Raw genomic sequence first — 18,821 nt, forward strand, 5'->3', positions numbered from 1 at the left:
TATTTTATTTGGCCACGTATATTTGCACATACAGGAAATTGACTTGGTGAGGTTGGTGCATGGACATAATTACACTGTCCATTACTGCTATGAATGCCATTAATGTATTGATCTTCCTTTATTCATTTTAACAGAGGGTTAATAGCTAACACATTAAGAGCTGCGCTTAAAGGTCATCCTTACTTCACACCTCGTTCAATTTCAAAGGAAGCCATTAATGCACCATTAACATGCACAGTGGACTTGATATATAATTATTTAACCATAACAATAAAGTCTCTTTTTCAAGACCTGGTCTATTACATTAAAAGTGAAATAAGTTTGTCTTTGTCTTGATGAGGTTTTCCCTGGTTGTCTGGAGACCCCCTGAAAGCTCTGTTTTCTGTTTAAAAGTGTTGTGGCGATCCGTGGTCTCATTTTCTCCCGCCCTTTCCCTGTTACCCAGCTCTCGCGATATAGCAGTGTGGGAAGCTCCTCCCTCTACAACAACCACCAGCACACAACAAGAGGCAGTCGATAGCGCGCGCTTCCACTGAAGGGTGGTCTCAATCACGTCCTCATAACGGACCTAAATTCGCCCGATAATTCTACGAAAATTCATTCTGTACTCTTGCTAAACCAATAAAAATGTCGGGCAGAGGTAAGGGAGGTAAAGGACTCGGAAAAGGAGGCGCCAAGCGTCATCGCAAAGTTCTCCGCGACAACATCCAGGGAATCACCAAGCCCGCTATTCGCCGCCTGGCTCGCCGTGGGGGTGTTAAGCGTATCTCTGGTCTGATCTACGAAGAGACCCGCGGTGTGTTGAAGGTGTTTCTGGAGAACGTGATCCGTGACGCCGTCACCTACACCGAGCATGCCAAGAGGAAGACCGTCACCGCCATGGATGTTGTCTACGCTCTGAAGCGCCAGGGACGCACCCTTTATGGCTTCGGCGGTTAAACTATTGCTAACTTTTACAGCCCGACATAAAATCCAAAGGCTCTTTTAAGAGCCACCTATCTCCACACAACAGAGTTGATTCCATGTTTGTCACAGTAAACAGATAAAAAAAATTGGCTTGTTTCGCTTCAGACGGGAATGTCTTCGGAACCGCACTAAACAAGAACGAATAGGAAGGCGCAAGACCAAATGTCAACGTTAAGTCGCTGTTTCCTAATCAATATATTTCCTGTTACTCTACTGAAATCAACAAAATAATTCGTTTGTCTATATAGGAATTATTGTGCTGTAACAATCACCGTAGCTGATTGTTAAAAATAGGGAATAAATAATATCTGTATTTATATAACGCTTTTCTAAACAAGGTTACGAAGTGCAAAATGTAGCAGGCAATGCATGGTCTTGCTCAATACCCTTCCTAAAAGGACAATTTGTGTCGTAACCCTTATCAATTATTGGAGTATTTTTTCTATCATTTTGTATCGACTTTTTTGTATCATTCCCCATCATGATATCGTTGTAGTTATTCCCTTTATTCTTTACGTATTAATTTATCTTTTTCTCCGTGTGAGACATCTCGCCATAGGAAACGATGGCGGTATGGGGGAGGGGCCGCGCGCGCAGATAATGTTCTTTGTCCGTGACGCAGCGTCTGTTTTGAGAGCCAGAGCCAAGCTGGGAAGTTGGAAACAGAAATTTGCATAGCTCCCCCTTCATATGGTGGGTGAGTATACACAGTTTTGGCATTCGTTTCTGTAAAGCAACGAGACATCACCACCATGCCCGAACCAGCGAAGTCAGCGCCTAAGAAGGGCTCCAAGAAAGCCGTCACCAAGACCGCAGGCAAAGGCGGCAAGAAGCGCAGAAAGTCCAGGAAGGAGAGCTATGCGATCTATGTGTACAAGGTCCTGAAGCAAGTTCACCCCGACACCGGCATCTCCTCCAAGGCCATGGGAATCATGAATTCCTTCGTCAACGACATCTTCGAGCGCATCGCCGGCGAGTCGTCTCGCCTGGCTCACTACAACAAGCGTTCTACCATCACCTCCAGGGAGATCCAGACCGCCGTGCGTCTGCTGCTCCCCGGTGAGCTGGCCAAGCACGCCGTGTCCGAGGGCACCAAGGCCGTGACCAAGTACACCAGTTCAAAGTAAACAGCGTTTTTCGTCTGCTCTGCTAACCCCAAAGGCTCTTTTAAGAGCCACCCACGCTGTCAATGGGAGAGCAATTCCATGGAGTTGACCATGGGCATGTTACAATGGCGTAGATGTTGTGTAGTATCGATGTTTAGTAACTCGGTATTTCAATTTTCAATGATTCTTGTTACATGAGTGGTCTCAACGTGCTGAACATTTAGCAAGCCTTTGTTCTCCCCCATGTTTCATTTTATGGAGTCAGTAGTTGAGCGGCTCCCTCTGAATATAATGAGTAACTACACTATGTACACGCATGGCCAATTCCTGGGGACCAGGGTGTTTAAAAAAAAAAAAAAAAAAATTCATAAAGAGTAAAACCGTGTCAAACAGCATGCACATAAAGGTATCTAGGACTATCAAGAAATTACCCTACCACCACTGCCAATACATCAACAACAGCCCATTTGTCTATGGGTAAAATGCCTTCATATCATCCCGATTACATTAGGCTGGCCAAATCTGTGACAGGTGTGCAGTGAGAGTGGTCCAGTTTGATTGCTATATTAGGCCTGTGTTTCCATTTAACTATTTGTTTAGGAATTCCTGCATGTGTGGACACTTGGTCCTCTTTTAACCTGTTTTATTCTGATTTCCCTGTTATTTTCTTATTTCCCGATTTTATGTGATCTCTTTTTATGTGAAGAGCGTTGTAACTCTTTGGAAGAGTGCTACATAAATAACGTGTTTATTCGCGAGAGGATGATGCAACAGTAAGGCTACTTACATCCTATCCTAGTAATATTAATCATCCTTAGGCTGTTGGTATTGTTGTCTTCAACGTCAGTGATTTCATATTCAGCATAAATACAATGCATTTGTTCTATTTTCAAGAGGGAGGAAGTCACAGGCACCAATCAACTATGTATCGTATGTCAAGCGAATAGATTACAATGTTGGTAATGTATGGCAATTGATTGTGGCAAAGAAAGCTGCCCCCAAGAAGAAGTACACATTCAAAACAGTGTTTTTTCGACACGTTGTACCACAAAAAGGTTATTTTAAAAGCCACCCACCTTTCCATAAAAAGCGCATAGCCATCCATGTAACCAGACAACTTTCTCAAATCAAGGGTATTTGTATGAAGTGCATTTCACACCGGTCTTAACCACTGAGCATACACACGGGAATAGTAACAGTTATACTTAAGATTGAAGTACGAGCAATGACAGAATTAATAATTAGGTCTGGCTTCTACGCACACACAGTGTTATCCACAGAGAAATTGGGAGGTGATTTTAAAAGAAAATAAATACAGTGAGAGAATCCTTATGGACCAGGAGTCAGGGCAATATTGTCTATAGAGAGGGTTGTGTGTTCAAGCTATGAAATGCGCGGCAACTCTGAGAGGAATACATGTGTGCATTCATGTATAGCTGTGAGGGTAAATTAGATTTTTTTGTTTGTTTCATATTTACTATGACGTCTGTTTTCAGCTACAATTTCCACTCTTTCATTACTCTTTGGTCAAATTGACCCGAATATCGGATTAGGGACATACATGTGTTGGGGGGAGCAAGTGTCCTTCACAGAAAATAAACCAAGGCCAAGGAGTTTCAGGTTGAAAAAAACAACTTTGTATCATTTTTATTTTAGTAAATATTTAAAACGGGTCACGTTGTAATTCAAATTTAACACACGTAACAACTTACTTAGATATATGGGGGACAATTTTGAATTGTCGGTCCGACGACTTAGCGCGTCTCCCCTTGCCGATTGGATGAGGTTATTCCCGCCCGGTGGCCAATGAGGGCCGGTTGGGGCGAGCTATAAGAACGACACTCACATGACTCATGTCATTTCAGAAACTCGTCTGAATCAAACATGTCTGGAAGAGGTAAAACCGGAGGCAAAGCCAGGGCCAAGGCGAAGACCCGTTCTTCCCGCGCTGGACTCCAGTTCCCGGTGGGCCGTGTGCACAGGCTCCTACGCAAGGGCAACTATGCCCAGCGTGTGGGCGCTGGCGCGCCGGTTTACTTGGCCGCCGTGCTCGAGTATCTGACTGCTGAGATCCTGGAGTTGGCCGGCAACGCCGCCCGCGACAACAAGAAGACTCGTATCATTCCCCGTCACCTGCAGTTGGCCGTCCGTAATGACGAGGAGCTGAACAAACTGCTCGGCGGTGTGACGATCGCTCAGGGTGGTGTGCTGCCCAATATCCAGGCAGTGCTGCTCCCCAAGAAGACCGAGAAGGCCGTCAAAGCCAAGTAAATTCTACACCTTTACTACTTATCCCCAAAGGCTCTTTTAAGAGCCAACCACTTGTGTCTCCAAAAGTGCAATGCGTCCCTCCATCCTCTTAAGCTGCGCTGACTAAATTAAGATTACTTCATGATGTAGACTACACATGACGCAGAGAAAACGCAACAATACACAGCCATTTATCCGCACGCATCATGAGGCCGATGCAGGTATGTTTCAGCATACCAGTCAAAATAACATTCAGTCCTCCATCCTCATAGGGTTTTAAAACGTCATTCTTCCATATAATTGAAGTTCGCTTGGTTGGTCATTTTTATAAGCAGAGCGAGACAGCTATAGATGATCATTGACAAACTTTCCGTTTTTGTTAGTAACATTGTTTCAAATATAGATGCCATGCCCACCATCCCCATCTCTTTGAAGCCAACTGTTAAGAGTAGCTTTGAAATTTGTTTTCAAGATTAGACTTAAACACTACCTTTTACAAAGAATATTGTGTAATGAAATGAATGGATGGTCTTTGGCATAAACCCACATTTATTCATATTCAGCCTCAAACTTGATGCATCCGAGAATATATTTGGAGGGGCAAACAAACAACAAAGAGTGCGCGGCAAGGTTTTTGGGTTTGAATTTATGGCGGCAGGTGTGGACGGGGCTCGTGTCCAATGACAGCCGAAGAAGGAGGTGACAACGGGCCAATGAGCTCGTCGATAGTCGCCGCCCAATCGGAGCACGACGGTGCCGGCTTTATAAACTGCGCATGGTAATCTGACTATCTATACCTCGACTGTAAAAGACGAAAGTTAGCGTCATGGCCAGAACCAAGCAAACCGCTCGCAAGTCCACTGGTGGCAAAGCTCCTAGGAAGCAGCTCGCCACCAAGGCTGCCCGTAAGAGCGCCCCTGCCACCGGCGGCGTGAAGAAGCCTCATCGTTACAGGCCCGGCACCGTGGCTCTGAGGGAGATCCGTCGTTACCAGAAATCCACCGAGCTGCTGATCCGCAAGCTGCCCTTCCAGCGCCTGGTAAGGGAAATCGCACAGGATTTCAAGACCGACTTGCGTTTCCAGAGCTCAGCTGTGATGGCCCTGCAGGAGGCTAGCGAGGCATACCTGGTCGGTCTGTTTGAGGACACCAATCTGTGCGCCATCCACGCCAAGAGAGTGACCATCATGCCCAAAGACATCCAGCTGGCCCGTCGCATCCGTGGAGAGCGCGCCTAAGATGACCAGTGGCAGACTGATCTGAAAGAAAAATTCCCAAAGGCTCTTTTAAGAGCCACTCCAGTGTTTCTCTCAGAGGCGTGTTTCCATTTACAATTCGTATGGTCAATGAAAGTTCAGTCAATTGGTAGCCAACAGGGAGGCTGACCTTAGCTACCCAATAACCGAAATAAATGTAGGCCCATTAAAAATTGCAAAAGGCTGTGATGTGGGTAAATTTATTGTAATGGAATGATGGTGATAGAACGCATAATTAGTAACGATAAATATTACATTAATCGAACTTAAAGGACAGAGCAGTGTTTGTTAGCTGGCAGGCTATGTATCAAGGCAGCTATTGCAAAATGTCAGTGACTGCAGGCAGGGTAGGCAGTGCCAGATAAAGAGAAGAACAACCGATTTACACAGCATACTAAATATTGTCTCTTAATGTCGTACTGCATCTGTCTCATGGTCTCTGTAGACCTCGGCCATGATGTAGGGCCGGATCTGGCTCCTGATGCCCAGGAGCCACTTGGACTTGGCCAGGTGTTTGGGTCTGGTGGTGTTGAGGTCATCCAGCGGGCACCAGGGCTGTTGGCCAGCAGAGGGGGCATCCTCTCTGGGTGGGGTTTGACCCCGGGGGGCAAGGGCATGCCATCGTCCATGAAGGAGCCCTGGGTCAGGCTGGATGTGTCATGGGTCATCTGGGTCATGATGTGCCGGTTGTCGATGATCAGGTGGTAGGCTACGGCAAGCTGGTCCTGGGGGGAGGGGAAAAGGAGGAGTGGGATGGAGTAAAATAGGTTGGAGACATAAATAAAATGTGGGAAATATTGATGTTATTTTTTATTTGTATGATTGAGAACTATTGAAAAAACTCACAACATTCAATTAAGTATTTATGATACCTCTCTGATATTTATGATGGTGGCCAACTCTACCTCGGGGTCTCCGCTGTACAGTCCGGACATGACCTCTGACTCGATGCTCTCAAACTTCTCACACACCTCTGTGACCGCCTTCTCATCTAGAATGGTGGCATCATACGACAGGTCCTCAGGGAACTGGTACTCCGGCAGGTCCTGCTTGAACCACTGATGTTCCCTGAGACACAAACACACACACACGACTGGTTGGTCACTCCTAGGGAAATTACATAAATTCAGTATTCTATCTCCTTGGGACATCTGTTTTTTTGCTCACTAATGGACAAAAGAAAAACTACAGGGCTATTCTAGGAATTTCCAGCCTCAATTTGACAAAGTGCACTGTAATGTGAACTTCAACTCACAATGAGTCATGAAAGATAGTCAATCCTCGATCAACATTATCTCTACATCTAGAAACTCCCTATTGTAAACAGATGATCATCATTGTATAATGTCCCGTTTATCCCAATCTATATCAATTCCATCATGATTCTGAATGGTGAAACATCACAACACTAAAAGGTTTGTGACGTCACAATACTAGAATGTTTGAATCTAGAATGTTGACGTTGATAAGCTCCGATGTTGATTTAGAATTCAGTTTTGGTAGCAACAACCCCAAAGCTAGACAAGCAATTCATTTCTGCAATATAAGATTCCAGTTTTGCAAAATGAGCTTCTATTTCCAGCAAATTGACCCCTCTGAACCAAGGAAGGGACAAGGAAGACAGCTTCCTGGACAACCATCAAATTCCATCAACAATGGTGAGTTTCAAACAGCATTTGCTTCTAAAGTAAGGTCATTGCCTAGGCTTATTTTCAAGTACTTCTCAATATTCCATGTTCAGAATGAGTATGTGCTTAAACCACTGCTTGTTAAGTGCTAATACCATGTGTTTGTGTCTTTCAGATCAGCCAGAGCCTTGGGTTCAGCAGTTCTTGTCAGGCCCTCTCATCGCGACCCCAGTGAATCTTCACGGGCAGACTCTGAGATATGTGGGCAATTTCAACCTGCAGATTGTGCAGCCCCCTAGACCACTGGTGGTACAGGAGGAAGAAGAGGAGGTCTCACCTCCACCGAGCCCTCTGTCTGATTCAAGGGAGGAAGACCTGCAGACACCTGAGACTGAGTACACTGTTTCTACAGTAAGTACCTCTCATTTTATCTCACAGCAAGATCTTTCGACTGAATATTACAATATCCTACCAATTGCCTTATTTCATAATATGTTCATTTTCTTTTCTTTTTTTGTAATTAATATTTTTTATAATATGTTCATCTTCTACAGCCTTCCTCTTCTGGATCTTCCCCGCCAGTGCGGGAGATCACTTCCCTGGCAGAGGACCCCCACTATGTACCAAGCCATTTCCGTGAGCGCTGTGTTGGAGAGGAGGAAGAAAGGCGGTCACCCCAGCCTCAGTTCACTGCTTCAGTGAGTACCTCTCTCTCTACCAGACTCTCAATACTGTTAAGTAAGAGTGAAATAGAAATAAGACGGTTAATCCGCAAGTGGGTTGACAACATTTACCATCGTAATAGTCGTCCAAAACTTAAGTGCCTCTCTTTTTATCTCCTAGCAAGATCTTTAGACTATACAGTCTGTAGTATATTATACAGTCAGTGTACATCTTAATTATTTTCTTATTATATAATTATTCTTATTCAAAAAAAATTCTACAGCCCCCTGGAGCATTCGCAGTGAAGGAACTCAGACATGTGGGGACATTCAACTACCCTCAGCCTCTCACCATGGTGGGGTACCCCCCCACTGGACCATGCCCACCCCAGATGCTCCCTGCTGCAGAGGGGAGAGGATGGTGGACCCCCCAGCCTCAGTTCAGGGCTCCAGTGAGTACCTCTCTATCTACCAAACTCTCATCACAGTTAAAAAACACTTTCAATTCATAATCAATTTGTGTGAAATGTTGCACCATTTGAGAAATGATTGCCAGAAACAAGTCAGATTGTCTGCATGTAAGATGATTGAATATAACATGGTAAAAGTTCTACAAAATATAACCTGGCCATCCTCAGTCTCCTATCATGGTGGGGAACCACCCCACTGGACCATGCCCACCTCAGGTGCTCCCTGATGTAGTGAGTACCTCTCTATCTACTAAACTCTCATCACAGTCATAACAGTTTAAAAAAAATTGTGAAATTGTGCACCATTTAAAAAATGTTTGCCAGAAACAAGTCAGATTATCTTTTTTCTACAGCCTTCCGTTCCTTGCCTTCGGACTCCGGTACAGGCTGACACGCTCAGTTTCCAACAGTTGGACTACATAGAGCAGTGCCAAGAGAACTTGTTCAACCAGGTCATCTCCATCGAACAGAACCACCTCTCACAGCTACAGTCCAACAGCGACCTGTCTGAGGAGGAGAAGGGGAGGCGGTACTGCTTCCACGCAGAGCGGGAGGACTACGCTAAGTGGGTCCGCTCCTTGGAGCGTGAGGTCTACGAGCAGAGAGTGAAAAAGCTGAGGAAGAGAAAGACCCGGACAGAGAGCAGAGAGAAAGAGGTGGTGGAGCCTTCACAAAAGAGGCAGCGTGAAGAGGTGGTGGAGCCTCCACTAAAGAGGCAGTGTGTGAGCCCCGACCTGCAGTGGCTCTTCACAGAGGGGGAGGCCTTTCCGGGGATTCTGGACTTGGCTGCATTGATGGGCTTGAGTGACAGCTCAACTTCTTACTGACTAAATGGACTGTGCCCATGTGTTTACTCAATACTTAATCATTTTGTTTAAGTAGTAGTAGTAATACAAAAGTAATAACAGGATAAGATAGATAAGCATATTAATAAATAAGATAAGCATATTAATAAATCATAATTATGCTTTAGAGAAATTGTGATGAGTCTTGTTTTCGTTGAGATCTTTTCATGGGAAGTTAATCAAACAATGTTGATCCAGTTAATTCAGTGTGTGTGTGTGTGTGTGTGTTTGTGTGAGAGAAAGAGAGATAGATAGATGGAGTGAGATGGAGAGAGAGAGAGACGGGGAGAGAGAGAAAGAGAGAGAGAGTATGTGGAGGGGGTCAGGCGGTCAACTACAGTACAGGAGGTCAAACATTGAGGCCCAAAATGACTACTAAGCTTTCATACGTGGTTATGCATTATGTATATGTCATGTCTGTGTCTAACATGCGACTAGTTCTTTAAAATAATTCATACATGGTTATTAAAAAAAAAAAAAAAAAGATTCATTAAAAGTCTGCTATGATTATGAAATGAAGAATATAAATGGAGTGAGTGGAATGGATATCTCTAAAGGATATCTCTCAAGAACAAATAAACAAGTCACATGTTAGACAGTAATTTGGCTTCACCTTCAATAACTTTAGGAAATGTATTTGCTGCTTATCAGCTATGTGATGAGGGGTTACATGGTTATAGATAGTTAGAGGGTTTTTTAAATGTAGGTGCCTGATGTCTTTGATCGTGGCTCTCTTCAGCGGGTCAACCTGCATCATGAGCATGAGAAGAGAGGCCACGGGGTGAGTCAGGTACTCTGGGATGTAGAACACCCCTCCTCTGATCTTCTTAAACAGAGAAGGGACATGCTCATCATCAAAGGGTAGAGTAGCACACAGCAACGCATACAGAATCACTCCACAGCTCCATAGATCCACCTCGGGGCCGCATATAGCCTGGAGCAGGGGTGAAAGGGAGTTACACACACACACGTACATGCACACAAACACATATGCACACACACACACACACACACACATCTTCCTATGATGACCTCGGGGGTTAGGGTTAATATGTGTTAGAATATTTAATTTAAAGAGTTTCGTTGCAAAACGCTACATCCATCATTTTCAGAAATGTGCTTCATCTTCTACAAAATGATTGTTGAAATCAAATCCCATTGTGATACATTTGGGGACAGTAGCTATGTTCAGTTATTTGCTGACATAATAATCATATTCTTGTCATCAGTGTTGACCATTTACATATTGAATGATAAATGTAACCAGAAAATTGTTCATGGTTTTCTGGTGTTTTGGAATGAACCTGTTCGTGTGTTGATGTTGTTGACCTGCGGGTCAGGGTGAGGTCTCTAGTACTCAGCGGTATCTTCATAACGATTGGCTAACCCAGCCTCTAAGATCCACACAAACAGACTGTCAGACTGCAAACAGACTGCCCTCAACACAGGGAAAGGCTAAACACCAGTTGCTCCCTCCCTCCCTCCCTCCCTCCCTCCCCTCCCCCACTCCCTCCCCTCCCCTCCCCCATCACCCTCTCTCTTACTTAAAGTGGCTTGAATCTAGGATTCAAACAACAACAACAAAAACAAAGTGGACACCCTGCCACAGCTGAGGGATGGGGCTGGAGAAATGTAACCACTCTCAATTTCAGGTGAAAATATTATAATTTAACATGGAATCGTTAAATTGACAACATATGAATGCAACTAAGTAATGATTTATTTTTCTTTACTTAAATTAATTATATTTAGCCATTCATTATTGAATAATATAATTTATTAATGCCTCATGAGTTTAGTTCAACTGTCTTACCTTGTCAGAACCAAAATACAGTGGGGGAAATAATTATTTGATCCCCTGCTGATTTAGTTAGTTTGCCCGATTACAAAGAAATGAGCGGTCTATAATTTTGATGGTACTTTTATTTTAACAAATAGAGACAGAATATCAACAAAGAAGTCCAGAAAAAACACATTATATAAAGTTCAATCGAAGTCAAATAAGTATTTGATCCCCTACAAACCAGCAAGAATTCTGGCTCATACAGACCAGTTATATGCCCATGAGGCACACAGATTAGTCCTGTCACTTTAGGAAAAGTACTCCTAATCTCTGCTTGTTATGGGTATAAAAGACACCTGTCAATAGAATCAATCTCTTCCATTCCAACCTCTCCACCACCATGGGCAAGACCAAAGAACATTCAAAGGACATCAGGGTAAGAGTTGTAGACCTGCACAAGGATGGAATGGGCTACAAGACCATCAGCAAGAAGCTTGGTGAGAAGGAGACAACTGTTGGTGCAATTATTAGAAAATGGAAGAAATACAAAATAACCATCAATCGCCCTCGGCCTGGAGCTCCATGCAAGATCTCGCCTCGTGGGGTAAGGATGATCATGAGAAGGGTGAGGGATCAGCCCAGAACTACACAGGAGGAGCTTGATAATGATCTCAAGGCAGCTGGGACCACAGTCACCAAGAAAACCATTGGTAACACACTACACCGTAACGGATTGAAATCCTGCAGTGCCCGCAAGGTCCCCCTGCTCAAGAAGGCACATGTACAGGCCCATCTGAAGTTTGCCAATGAACACCTAAATGAATCAGAGAAGGCTTGGGAGAAGGTGATGTGGTCAGATGAGACCAAAATTGAACTCTTTGGCATAAATTCGACTCTTCGTGTTTGGAGGGAGAGAAATGCTGAATGCTACAATCCCAAGAACACCATCCCCACCGTCAAACATTATGCTTTGGGGTTGTTTCTCTGCTAAGGGTACAGGACGACTTCACTGCATTGAGGGGCCAATGGACGAACCCTAACCCTAACCCTTAATCCTATAGAACATTTGTGGAGGGAGCTGAAGCTTCGAGTTGCCAAGCAAAAGCCTTGAAACCTTCAGGATTTGGAGAGGATCTGTAAAGAGGAGTGGACCAAAATCCCTCCTGAGATGTGTGCAAACCTGGTGACCAACTACAAGAAACGTCTGACTTCTGTGCTCGCCAACAAGGGTTTCTCCACCAAGTACTAAGTCATGTTTTGCTTGGGGATCAAATACTTATTTCCTTCGATCAAATGCAAATTAATTTATAACTTTATATAACATGTTTTTCTGGACTTTTTTTGTTGATATTCTGTGTCTATTTGTTAAAATAAAAGTACCATAAAAATTATAGACCGCTAATTTCTTTGTAATCGGGCAAACTAACAAAATCAGCAGGGGATCAAATAATTATTTCCCCCACTGTATCAATGGTTTGTCTCTATTTATTCAGTGGTGTTGAGCCCCATCTCTGTGACCATCTCTGAGTCGCAGGTAAACAGTGTGAAGGTGAGCTGGGGGCCTCTACAGCCTGAGTCTGTGCAGAGCTATAAGGTGGAATACTCAGCCCTGCCGGGGGGTAAACTCGACATCATCAACATGGGCAGAGGGCAGAACTGCTGACCAACCTTCAGCCCAACACTCAGTACCTGGTCATCGTGAGTGCACATCACTCCTCCGGCCAGGAGAGGGCCATGTCTGCCAGGATGTGCACTCAGGAGGGTAAGATCGGCCTTAAGATAAAGAAAACTTGATAACTTGAAGCTATTACAGATGATTAAAAATACCCTCAAATGTTTTATTGAGAAATGATAGGGAAATAGTAGCATAAGGTTACATGTGTGGTATGCATCTCTCTTTCTGCTCAGATCAGTCTGAGAGGACATTTCTAAACAAATTGGCAAAGCAGTTTGCTGCTGAAGCGACAAACCTTACTACAATTTTGCTCACTCACTCACCCCCTCCCTCTCCCTCCCTCTCTCATTCACTTATACTCTCTCATTCCCCTTTTCCTCTTTCTTCCAATCTGCCTATCCACCTCCAGTCATGCCAGCTCTGGCAGACCTCCAGTTGACCACAGTCGGCAGTGACTCTGTGCAGGTGGACTGGAAAGGCAGAGTGGAGGGTCTGAAGGGCTACTGGCTCATCTGGGAGGGAGAAGACCACCACCGCAGCCGTGTGGCGGCCACCGCTCCTCCCTCTACCTGCCCCCTGACTCCCTGAACACGCAGCTCACAAACCTTCCCCCAGCCGCCCGTGTGTGTATGTCACCCATCCACAAGACAGCGCGTGGAGAAGGCCTCTGCTGTGGCCTAGAGGTCAGAGAGGCCGACCAGCAATTTTGGCTTGATCCCCACCCTAGGAGGGAGCTGGATGTGAGCTGGTGACTTGTGGCAAGTTGGCAAGCTAACTTGTCTTCCTTTACCGGGTAGTAAGTAAACTGGCTTATGGACTGGAGTAGATATAAAACCCAGTTAGCTTGCTAGGGAGGGCCAGAACAGAAACCCTTGCTTTCATGGTGGTACTGATAGATGGTTGTCTAAATATTACTGGCACACATTGGAAAAAATAAATGTTATCGCAAATAATTCAAATTTAGGGGGGAAAAAATTTCAATAGAATAATAGTCAACTTTACAAATTCATCCCAAAAGTGTCATGCAGTGTGTGCGGCTGCAAATTAGAAATGTGTCCCACACTGCCGCCATCCTCTGTGGCTGTATCTCAGTCTTACGGCACAAAGGCCTTCTTCAGCCTCCCCAGAAGGCCCTTTTTCTGACCGGTGATTCCCCATACGCTTTTCTACGGTTAGTAGCAGTCTGGTAATTCTTCTTAGCAGTATCATTCATACTGTAGATAGGGCCAGGAGTTTTTCTTGGTCAAGGGGATCAGAAAAAAGTCATAGTTCTAAAGGCAAAAATAATGTCTCAAATGTTTGCTCATTTCTCCAATACATGGAGAGCATCTGTGTTTGCATAATACTTTACATATTTCCCTTTTTATTCTACACACATATTTTGGAACATTTAATATGTGTGCAAACATAGCTGTTATTGAAAGGTGAATGAATCCTTAATAACAGAGAGGATTTCTCCTTTGAACTTAAACTTACAAACAGATCCTCTACATGCCTCCCTGATAAAACTACAGACATATGTTTCAACCGTGAGATGCACAGATGTTTTTCCAATAAAGAATCGTCTGGTGTATTTCTGGAATGGTTTTGACTCACCTATACATTTGCTGATGGTTTCATATTGAATAAGGATATACAGTATAGGTCGGATAAAAGGAACAAAGTCTCTGATAACATTGTTTCTGCTGCCCCTCTGTGGACATTAGATGGTGTACTTTATTGGGCTCAAAAACAAAAGTATAGGTTTGGAGATACTGAAATCACATTTGCAGTCATCAGTCAGATATAACACTATCATGCTTATAAAGAAGATTTTCTTCTAAGATAATTGTCATTGAACAAAGAAAAAGTAAGGATGAAATCACATTTTGCCATACACTGCAATATGTGTGCTACAAATATTATGGAGTTAATTTTAATGATCCTTCTTTGTAAGTGTGATTTAGATCTGGACAGGGCTTGATCTGTGTCAGTATTACATGTATGATGTTTGAAGTTAGCTGTTATCCTTACTCAATCTTACTAAAATCTGTATTATGTGGGTCTGAGTTCAAGACCAGTTGCATGGTAGAAAACTACAAACTTAAAGGCAAATCAAGTGTGCTAACACAACTTCAATGGTATTTTTTTCTTTATTATTTTTACTTGTAAAAGTGCTGGTGCAGCCAGCGCAAAACAAAAAGAGTGCACAGTGAAGGAATGAGCATCAATACATATTTGTTTCTTCTTATTGTTTTCTCCTTGTAAGAGTGCTTGTGGCAAGTTGGCAAGCTAACTTGTCTTCCTTTACCGGGTAGTAAGTAAACTGGCTTATGGACTGGAGTAGATATAAAACCCAGTTAGCTTGCTAGGGAGGGCCAGCACAAAAACCCTTGCTTTCATGGTGGTACTGATAGATGGTTGTCTAAATATTACTGGCACACATTGGAAAAAATAAATGTTATCACAAATAATTCAAATTTAGGGGGGAAAAAATTTCAATAGAATAATAGTCAACTTTACAAATTCATCCCAAAAGTGTCATGCAGTGTGTGCGGCTGCAAATTAGAAATGTGTCCCACACTGCCGCCATCCTCTGTGGCTGTATCTCAGTCTTACGGCACAAAGGCCTTCTTCAGCCTCCCCAGAAGGCCCTTTTTCTGACCGGTGATTCCCCATACGCTTTTCTACGGTTATCCAATTCCTTCTGCATCTCCAACTCTCTCCTCTTTGCTATCTCCACTTCCATTTTGGCCTCCTTTTCCTTATCCTTCAGTTTCTGCCTCCTCTCATTCAAGATTGCCTCTTTTTGTTTGATTAGATTAGATTAGATTCAACTTTATTGTCATTGTGCAGAGTACAAGTACAGAGACAACGAAATGCAGTTAGCGTCTAACCAGAAGTGCAAAATAGCAGAAAGTGCAATGGACAGTATTTACAGGTAGTGCAATATATGAGCAGTCAGTAGTGCAGTATAATATAAGTAGTGCAGTGTAAGCAGTATATGAGTAGCATTAGCATTATAGCAGAGTAAATAAGTTACAGTATGAACAGTGTCGCAGTGTATGTACAGTATGTGCAGAGTATTAACAGTAGTATTAAGAAAATATAAGGATATGTGCATTATGTGCATTATGAACAGTATGAACAGTATGGACAGATATGTACAGAAGAGCAGTGGTATTGAGTAAGAGCAGGGGAGGGGAGTGATAGTGCAATTGTCCGGGTGGGGGGGGGGGGGGTTGCAGGGGTTGCAGGGGTAGTAGGTTGTCAGGTAGGTGCAGTGTTCGAGTTCAGTAGGGTGACAGCCGCAGGGAAGCTGCCTCTGAACCTGCTGGTTCGGGTGCGGAGAGACCTGTAGCGCCTCCCAGAGGGGAGTGGGGTGAAAAGTCTGTGGTTGGGGTGAGAAATGTCCTTGACGATGCTGCGTGCCTTACGCAAGCATCGTTTGCCCTGGACAGCTTCGATGGAGGGGAGTGAGGAACCGGTGATGCGTTGGGCAGTTTTCACCACCCTCTGCAGTGCTTTCCGGTCAGATGCCGAGCAGTTACCATACCATACTGTGACACAGTTGGTAAGGATACTCTCGATGGTGCAGCAGTAGAAGTTCACCAGGATCTGAGGAGACAGATGTACCTTCTTTAGTCTCCTCAGGAAGAAGAGACACTGGTGAGCCTTCTTTATCAGGGTGGAGGTGTTGAGGGTCCAGGAGAGGTCCTCAGAGATGTGGACACCCAGAAACTTGAAGCTGGTGACTCGCTCCACCTCAGTCCCGTTGATGAGGATGGGGGTGTGTGCGCCAGCTTTAGACTTCCTGAAGTCCACAATGAGCTCTTTGGTCTTCCTGGTGTTGAGAGCCAGGTTATTTCCGTTGCACCACGCTGTTAGGTGCTGGACCTCCTCCCTGTAGGCCGACTCATCGTTGTTGCTGATGAGACCAATCACCGTTGTGTCGTCTGCAAACTTAACTTGAACTCGTCCATCATTTGTTTTCTCTCCCTCTCAAATTTGTCTTTCTGGTCCTGTAATATAGTTTTGATGCAAGCTTTCTCTCTTTGCATCTCCTGCTCTCTCCTCCTTTTCTCTGCTTTTTCCTCTGCCTTCTTCTTCTGTGCCTCTATTTTTTCTCTCTTTGTTCATCTTTTTCTGTGTCTCACAGAGCCTTTTTTCTATCTTCTCTTTCTCCATCCTCTCCTTTTTTTCCAACTTTTGCTGCTGCTTTCTCTCTTCTTTCTCATGCTTTTTTCTCCATTTCTCGTCGTTTTTTAACATCTTTTCCGAAGACTCTCTTTTGGCTTTCTCCTTCTTTTCTCTCACCATCCTTTCTTTCATTTCTTTCTTCTCCTGTGCCTTTTCTGCCCTCTCCTCTTTTTCAATTTTCTTCACCATCTCCTGTTTTCTTTTTGCCATCTTTTCCAGAGCCCTCAGCTTCTGTTGGTTGGACAAGCCAGACAGCTCATCTTTCTCTGCACCAGCACTGTCCTGCATGCGTTTTTTTTCCTCCTGCCTCTCATCCTTCCTCACATTCTCTTCATCAATGTCATCCGCAATGAAGTAATCACTCTCTCTTTTCTCCTCTCTTCTGCATGGCCTTCCCTCCCTTCGTTCCTCCCCCTCTTCCTCCTCCTCTTCTTCTCCTCTAATCCCTCTCTCTTCCTTACATCTTCCCCTATGCTCTCTTCTTCCCTCTTCCTCTTCCTTTTCTTCATCCTCCTCTCCTCTAAATGCTCTCTCAGCTCTCTCAATGTCCTCCTCTGTCATCCATGGGTTCCTCCTATACTCCCTTCTTCTCTCCTGCTCCTCCATCTTCATCCGAGCCTCCTCTCTCGCCAGATACTCATATGTTTTTTTCATTCTCTCTGCTCTCTCTGCTCTCGCCTCCTTTGAGAAATACCTCTCCTAGCAAAGTGAGATTAAAGGTATGTCATACACAGTGCAGGCAAATGGATCTTGCTGAAGGTACAAAATTCAGTGTTACACCATATCAGTTTTACATGCATTCTATAGTTTGAGCCATTGTTTTATCACTACAGAATAGAACAATCAGCAATAACAACCCAATTCAGCATGCAAGGACTTTTTCGTCCTTATTTATACTTATTTTAAATTATCTTTGTCTTGCCAAATGCAAGAGGCATTTGCACTGCTGATGCGAATCCATATATTCCCTTGTGCCTGACAAGTTAAATCAAGCATAATCAAAAGCTACAACTGTGTTTAATTGGTGATTCCTTCAAGGAGTGAATATACAAGGCCATTCATCCCAAGATACTCACTCTCTCTTCTTACATAGCCTGAAGACACTCTTGCTCTTCTGCAGTCAACTGCAGCTCATCTGGGACTTGCTTAATACGGGTTGGCTCTATAGAACTTGACAGCGCTTCCTTGACTAAATTATCAAATAAGATGTGCTGTGGTGAACGCTGGGTCTCAACACTCTCATTCGAACTGTCATCATCCGTGGGTGAACTCCTCCCCTCTGAGGATGAAGCCGTCCCACTCCTGGAGTCATCCGAGGTCAGCACCCCTGGTAGGTCCGGAGTTGGAGGAGCCATTGTCGACAATGGCGGCAGTTGCGCCTGGGCTTGCGGCAATGGTGGAGAGATCCGCGGGCAAGGGGGGGACGTAGCATGGGCCAATGAGGGGAGAAGTGGGTAAGGGGGCACTGAGTTGGCGGGGGGTGCTGCCCCGGCTCGGCCCAGGGGGTGGTGCAGCTGCGTGTGACCAGAGGGAAAGGGCAGGCAAGGCGCTTGGCACGGGTGTGCCTGGGCAGATCTGACTGGGTGTTGTTGGAGATGGAGCCTAGATTGAATATACCACCTCTGCCCTGAGGTAAGATGGGTAGGGTTGGGGAGATGGGGCGCAGGATGGAGGAGGCGGAGCGCTGCCTGATCATGCCTCTCTGTGTAGACATGGAGCAGGCAGTCAGTATAGTAGAGGTTGGAGATAGATGGTATAGAAGCAGAGGATATCTAAGTTCACAAAATATGTGAACCTAACCCTATCCCTACCCACACAGATACTGTAAATCAACTGGGATAAGATTCTCTAAAGCAATGTCTTAATCCTATCATGTTGGAACACTAGACCATACCCACATCCCTTTAGTCTCAGTTCAAATAATACAAAAAAAAATTCTACACTCACTAACTGCCAAAGAATTCTGTAACACTCACCACCTAGAGTGCCAAGTGTTTTATGT

The 18,821-nt window shown here is 44.4% G+C and overlaps 5 protein-coding genes across 5 annotated transcripts; all 5 read left to right on the forward strand.

Moving 5' to 3' along the window:
• Positions 1-627: 627 nt before the first annotated feature.
• LOC310808441 (histone H4) lies at positions 628-1,014 on the forward strand (the record flags this gene model as incomplete). Its single annotated transcript, XM_083675346.1, has 1 exon — positions 628-1,014. One exon carries the CDS (start codon positions 628-630, stop codon positions 937-939), a length of 312 nt encoding a protein of 103 aa, XP_083531472.1. The 3' UTR covers positions 940-1,014.
• A 704-nt stretch (positions 1,015-1,718) lies between these two features.
• Positions 1,719-2,144, forward strand: LOC310808434 (histone H2B; the record flags this gene model as incomplete). The annotated part of the gene is made up of 1 exon (XM_083675339.1): positions 1,719-2,144. The coding sequence occupies one exon, from the start codon at positions 1,719-1,721 to the stop codon at positions 2,091-2,093; it is 375 nt and encodes a 124-aa protein (XP_083531465.1). The 3' UTR covers positions 2,094-2,144.
• A 1,812-nt stretch (positions 2,145-3,956) lies between these two features.
• LOC310808427 (histone H2A) lies at positions 3,957-4,343 on the forward strand (the record flags this gene model as incomplete). The annotated part of the gene is made up of 1 exon (XM_083675332.1): positions 3,957-4,343. The coding sequence occupies one exon, from the start codon at positions 3,957-3,959 to the stop codon at positions 4,341-4,343; it is 387 nt and encodes a 128-aa protein (XP_083531458.1).
• Positions 4,344-5,133: 790 nt separating this feature from the next.
• On the forward strand, positions 5,134-5,559 carry LOC310808448 (histone H3.2; the record flags this gene model as incomplete). Its single annotated transcript, XM_083675353.1, has 1 exon — positions 5,134-5,559. The coding sequence occupies exon 1, from the start codon at positions 5,149-5,151 to the stop codon at positions 5,557-5,559; it is 411 nt and encodes a 136-aa protein (XP_083531479.1). The 5' UTR covers positions 5,134-5,148.
• A 1,582-nt stretch (positions 5,560-7,141) lies between these two features.
• LOC310808841 (uncharacterized protein) lies at positions 7,142-9,188 on the forward strand (the record flags this gene model as incomplete). Its single annotated transcript, XM_083675939.1, has 6 exons — positions 7,142-7,235; positions 7,381-7,616; positions 7,760-7,903; positions 8,152-8,319; positions 8,506-8,568; positions 8,691-9,188. 6 exons carry the CDS (start codon positions 7,142-7,144, stop codon positions 9,162-9,164), a joined length of 1,179 nt encoding a protein of 392 aa, XP_083532065.1. The 3' UTR covers positions 9,165-9,188.
• Positions 9,189-18,821: the final 9,633 nt, after the last annotated feature.

The sequence above is a fragment of the Argentina silus genome, assembly GCF_951799395.1.
Source record: "Argentina silus genome assembly, chromosome: 8".
NCBI lineage: Eukaryota > Metazoa > Chordata > Actinopteri > Argentiniformes > Argentinidae > Argentina > Argentina silus.